We start from the raw sequence: 6,000 nt of genomic DNA, 5'->3' as shown, positions 1-6,000 counted from the left end.
ACCCGCAGACGAGATCACTTCGACCATGACTGTTTCCGCAGCATATTGGCCCGCCTGAGCATCACAACATTTTGTCAGTGAAAGGTTGTAACATAAATCTGCACTCGTAATGATGCAGTAATGCATACAGTAGGTAAGAGAAGGCGTAGATGCGTAGATACAACAACCGCAACAACTAACTCTTTGTCATCGCAGCGGGGTATGGGATCGAAGTAGAGCAGAAGCTGCCGCAACAGGAGAGCTCGCTTACTGTGAAGAATGTGCAGAAAACTCTTCTCAGTGGATTGAAACTGACCAACATCACAACAATCCCGAAATTGTCTAAAACTTTGAGAGGCTAAAAGTGAACTGCAACCGTTCTCAATATCGGTATGGTGTCAAATAAACAGGTCACTACCAGCCCAACATTCAAAATTCCAGGACACTGCATTCACACTTCCTAATACATGTTGTATGGCAGCATTTTCGCAAGTATCACTTCTAGAATGACTGTTCTAGCCATTGCTGGAGTGTGCCGTTGCTAAATATGACATTGATATATGTAAATAACTGTTTTTTTACGAATAGTGATCGGTATTCTATTTATTAGTGGCCCCATGAAACGGATCAATTATTTTTTGACGAGGGGCCTTCTATTCGTAGACGGCTTCTATTTCCTACTCCACTACGCCGACCTCATCAAGCGCAACATCGATGTCGTCGAGATTGAGTGAGTCCTCGCTCTCGCGCTCCATAGTTTGCTCATTCCTGCCTCATCACGGCTCCAGGACTGCTGGAACTTCCACCCATAGATATTGTGATTCCGTTTGAACCAGCGCGTGGGATCGGCAACCTCAATCGAGTTCAGCACAACGGACTGAGGGTGCGCCACACTTGGCACACCCAACCACAACAGTAGCTACAGGAGGCGGGAAAAGGGCTGCCATTGCGGGGGTACTCCACACCGTCCGAGCGCTTCCAAGCGTCGATCAGGACCGATAAGTTGTCCTGGAATGGTGTTGGTTGAGCATTAACGTTGCAGTCTTGTTATCGTAAAGGGCTTCTAATGCTAGACAGCATCGAAGGTTTGACGGGGGTCTTTTATTCGTAAAAGCCCGTTAAGTGAAAATTAGGTTAGGTTGAAGTCCTGAATATACGCAATAAATGCTAAGCGTGAAGGCTCATGTGTTTTCACAAATGTACCGGTTGTGGTGATGATCTTAGTGTCAGCAGCCCAATTCATTTTGCGAATAATGCTACGAATATGGTAAGTTAGCGAGCAGTGTTGTCAAGTACCCAGCTCCAATTTAATCGGAAAATTGTGAATGTTGGTTGCAATTAGCAACTTGCCATCATCAGGAAACGAGATAGAAATTGGAATGTACAATACATGTACTTCTGGGATTTGTAGGACAAACAACCGAATAGGCACCAAATTACACTGTACGCACATTAAAGAGAGTTTTTCTCAGAGGCAACAGAGAAAACCTTTTTTGGGTCAAATCCTGCGCGACTCGCTTTTTGGGTCAAATTTGGATCAACTCTCCTTAACCCTCGCCAAGGGTCAACCAACGGTCAAATTTTATTATCACAGACAGGTAGGGTCTTATCGCCTATCATAATGCATTCTTGATCAGTAAATATAAATATTAACTTTGTTGTAACCAATCCAAACAGTTCAATATTTCAATACTAAATAAATCGAGCTAATGCCGTTACGAAACCACAATTTGGGATGTACAAATTTGGGATATGCACTTCTGTTCTAACTACAACAAAACGAAAAATATGAAAACGCCCAAGGACCGCGTGTATCATCGCATAATGGGTCTGTTGAAGCAAGACCCCTCTCCAAAGACCTCACTGTCAATTCTTCCTGCCCCCCCCCCTCCACACCGCGTCAATCATGATTGCCGACCAGCATTCGTCCAGCGATTCGCCATCTGACACCCGTCATTCGGGTGGACCCGACTCAAACTATCGCTACTCTGGTAGCCAATCTGACTGTTCTGGTCCCGACTCTGATATCCAATCCGACAGTGACCGGGACACTGACATCCACGGTTCTGATCACGACTCTGACATGAGCGTGGATACGGTTATTATACCGAGTCAATCATCCAACTCCGACAGGGACGAGAATGATGGTCTTCAAGTTGAAGGTGTCAACAGGGATATTGGTGGCGACCTTGCCGACGGTGTTGTCGACCTCCCCGGGTCAAGATCAGTGCAGTATCAAGGGTACTCCTACTCCTATTATCACGGAGACGTCACAAAGCATTACCGTTGCAGCGCTTATCGACGGACCAAGTGCAACGTGAAGTTGTACGTGTCGCAATTGGGCGCGGTGATGCAAGGGAGCCATAAACCAATTTTTGTGTCCCAGAAATGCGTCAAGTTCCGTCGGGGCCACCACCAGTTTTCGTCAACTGGAAGCAGCAAATGCTGCTTGCGACGGACCAAATTGGGATTCGTGATGTAACGCTACCCCCTAACGATGTATGGAGAATGTTAAGAGACCAATTTCTCGAAGGCGACAATGTCATTGTCGAAGGCGCGACCAAAAACCAAGTTGTGTCGTTTGTACAGGACCAGAACTAAAACACTTTGGTCGCGACATTTTCGGGCGCCTGGAGATGGAACCACTTTGCGACGTGAAGAATTCGGCTGGTCTCAAGTTTTTCCAGTTTCACTATGCGTACTACGAAGATGAAGTCCTACATCGCATCATTGGGTGGGCGCATCCGCAGCTGATGGACCGTATCAAGCAACGACACTGCTCCATCTTCATCGATGCCACCTACCGATGTGTGCCTATTCGCTTTTACCAACTGGTAATTTTGATGCTCTACGACCCAATTTCAGATCTGTATCTCCCAATTTGGTACGCGGGGAAGACATCTCAAGTTTACGAGCACTTGCTGCACTCAATCTTCGTCTCATCCAAAAAGAAGTTAGCCCCAGCTCACGTGGTGCGTGATTTTGAGTACGCACTCATCAAGGTCGTCAAGACCCAGTTTCCTGATTCTACAATTGTGGGCTGTTTGTTTCACTTCAAGCAAGCGCTGCGACGGAAAATGTTGAAGTTGAAGATAACCGAGGCCGAGGTGAATCTGGCTATGATTGACGGTTGTATTGACCGACTTACTGTGATCCGGCGTCTCGACATCGTGTTTCGTGGAATTCCAGATGTTCGACGCATGATCAAACGTAGCTGTGGATACCAAGGAATTCAGTACTCAAAGGATAAATGGACGAAATTCTGGAAGTACTTCAAGACAACCTGGATCAAAAAAATTGTTCCGGCATGGTGGAACACCAATGGTTTGGGCAAAGACATTGTAAATCGAACCAACAACCCTCTGGAACGCTACAACAGGACGCTCAACGACGCTTTTTCTGTTGCGCATCCGGATGTGACCCTGTTCATCAGCGTGATTGAAGCTCAAAGCAGGGAATACGTTTGACTCATCAACGATATATCCAACAGCAGAACCACCGCTCCTGCCCATACACCAGCTCAGCCTGCTCCGGCTTTTGACTCGGATTCGAACTTCGAAGTGGACTCGGACTCGGATTTAGATGTCAGTGACCCAGGCTCTGAAGCCTCGGATGGTGCTTCCGTGGCCTCGAGATCCCCTGAATATTGATCTACATACAGAACGGTACCTATTTGATTTCTACAGATCCTAATTAAAAAAATTGTGCCCATTCTACTACGGTTTTGCATGATGGTACCTATTTTCATTGACATCGGACTAAAATGTACTTTTCAAGTATTTCCTACTATCCAGTGATACGATATCCCTCTGTATGCCTGGGTCCGCTGTGATTTCAGATTTTAGCGAGATTCACTTATCCCAAATCCTTATCAGAAGGGGAGCCCGACTCATGGTACTGAGCATACTGGCGGTCAATCAAGTTCACTCGGTGGCACCCGTCGGTCGCATTTGTGCAGTTCTGTGAGAGCCCCCTAGTTAACGTGACTGAAAGTCAATATACTAGTACTGAGTTGAGTTTTGCTGCCAGGTGGAATCGAACCACCGACCTCTCGTTTATGAAGCGAGATCTTTACCACTAAGCTATGGCAGCGTTATTCAAAAACTAAATCACATATTTAAATAAAAAAATACTGTCTAATTTAATGTTTCGTTGATATTTTTAAATACAATTTAAAAGAGGTTTATCGCTTTTAATAACTATAAAACAAATTTATCGCTTCTTGGGTCAAGCGGATGGTCAAATTGATCCAAATTTGACCCAAAAAGCGAGTTGCGTAAGATTTGACCTGCACCAAATTTGACCCAAAAAAAGGTTTTCCTTGATTGGTGCGCCGATTCACACTAGCTCTCTCTGGACCTCTGTGCATTCTAATCCTCGGATTGTAAGAGAATTCCTCTCAGAAGAAACAGAATGTCAATGCACCCTGTGCTGGAGAAAAAAAAGAAAACAAATGCACAAAGCGTAACCATCGTAATCAACGCAACCGGCGGTAGTCGCAATGGTGTCGGTACTGCGATCAGTAAGTACATGCGGTAAGCCGCCCCCAGTGTGGAGTATACCGAATTTGAGATCTCCTACTTCAGAGAGATCTCCTAATTCAGACCAAGCTTTAGCCAATCAATTCGCTTAGATCCGCCAGCTCAGCAGGTTAGATCTCCTACTTCAGAGTGTAAAAAATATGCGATGTGCTACAAAGGACCGCCCTCATCACCGCCATCCATTGCAAGAAACCCGCCATGAAGCGCACTCCGCGCAATCCCAGACCTCGAAAGCGGACTCCGGGGGCAGCAAATAGGGAGGACACGGACGAAGGGAAACGGAAAACCCCCAAAGCAGTTCAAGAGAGTCGCTACTACGTATCATCACAAGCGTGATGTCGTCGAGTTCTTTGATGCTATTGTGTCTAAGGAAATAAAAATACATTTTTTTATGACAATGTCAATGGCTCAGATGATCTGAGTTGAGTTGAACTGTGCATAAATGCGTTGGTACATGTACATACAACACTACAATTTAAGGTCTGAAGTAGGAGATCTCAAATACAGTACTGATAATTTCGTAGATCAGTCCTTATGAGTGTTTATGTTTCATAACCAATCAAAAGGAGGGGAAAGTCTATGAGATCCACCGGATTGGTACCTCTGTATATTTTCGCATAATGCTGTGCTTGTACTTCATGCCTTCCGTTACTAGAGACCAAATGGTCCCACACCACTATAGGCTTCAAACTATGTACTGCTTGGGCAAGTATAGTGGTGTGGGACCATTTTGCTTGGCTGTCAGTCTATTCCTGAACTCGAATCTGTCATTGCAGTGGAGGGTCTCTAGGGTGCTCGTAACGTAAGGCATGAAGTACAAGCACAGCATTATGCGAAAATATACAGAGCCAATCAGGTGGATTTCATAGACTTTCCCCTCCTTTTGATTGGTTATGAAACATAAACACTCATAAGGACTGATCTACGAAATTATCAGTATACTCCACAAAGAAGAATGAAGTACAAGCACAGCATTATGCGAAAATATACAGAGGTACCAATCCGGTGGATTTCATAGACTTTCCCCTCCTTATGATTAGTTATGAACACTCATAAGGACTGATCTACGAAATTATCAGTATACTCCACCAAGATGAATGTTGGCTTCGATTAATCCCGCGCGATGGTACGGCTTCGGCATACAACTGGAACCAGAGGCGAACCGATAACTCTCGGTTAGTCTAGTGCTATTTTTTTCGGCCAGCCTGGCTTGTCCGAATGGCTTATACGGTTGGTATGAGCCATTCGCTCATGGTCACCTTGGTCATGGTCATTCGAAGATCGGTCATAAGGGCTTTCGAAGGGTTAGTTTAGAAGGAGGAATAAACGTATGGATAAAATAACTAATTACGATAATGTTGACCCATTAAAGATGACCAGTCTAGGGGACAGATATTATTTGCTACAGTCGACTAGAGGGGGTTATACATTTGCCTACTGACCCTTTTAAATGCGAAGACCAAAGGGATAATTACGCATT

The 6,000-nt window shown here is 45.0% G+C and overlaps 2 protein-coding genes and 1 non-coding gene across 3 annotated transcripts; 2 read left to right on the top strand and 1 right to left on the bottom strand.

The window, feature by feature from the left end:
• Nucleotides 1–2,120: 2,120 nt before the first annotated feature.
• On the top strand, nt 2,121–2,300 carry PPTG_22759 (hypothetical protein; the record flags this gene model as incomplete). The annotated part of the gene is made up of 1 exon (XM_008906028.1): nt 2,121–2,300. One exon carries the CDS (start codon nt 2,121–2,123, stop codon nt 2,298–2,300), a length of 180 nt encoding a protein of 59 aa, XP_008904276.1.
• Nucleotides 2,301–3,999: 1,699 nt separating this feature from the next.
• PPTG_20548 lies at nt 4,000–4,071 on the bottom strand. The gene has a single exon. It is a non-coding gene; the product is annotated as a tRNA-Met (tRNA).
• A 582-nt stretch (nt 4,072–4,653) lies between these two features.
• Nucleotides 4,654–4,905, top strand: PPTG_22758 (hypothetical protein). Its single transcript, XM_008906027.1, has one exon. It carries the CDS (start codon nt 4,719–4,721, stop codon nt 4,854–4,856), a length of 138 nt encoding a protein of 45 aa, XP_008904275.1. The 5' UTR covers nt 4,654–4,718; the 3' UTR covers nt 4,857–4,905.
• The last annotated feature ends 1,095 nt before the right edge of the window (nt 4,906–6,000 follow it).

The sequence above is a fragment of the Phytophthora parasitica genome (genome assembly GCF_000247585.1).
Source record: "Phytophthora parasitica INRA-310 unplaced genomic scaffold supercont2.22, whole genome shotgun sequence".
NCBI lineage: Eukaryota > Oomycota > Peronosporomycetes > Peronosporales > Peronosporaceae > Phytophthora > Phytophthora nicotianae.
The sequence above is the reverse complement of the archived record's forward strand: the minus strand, read 5'-3'. Positions and strand labels throughout refer to the sequence as shown.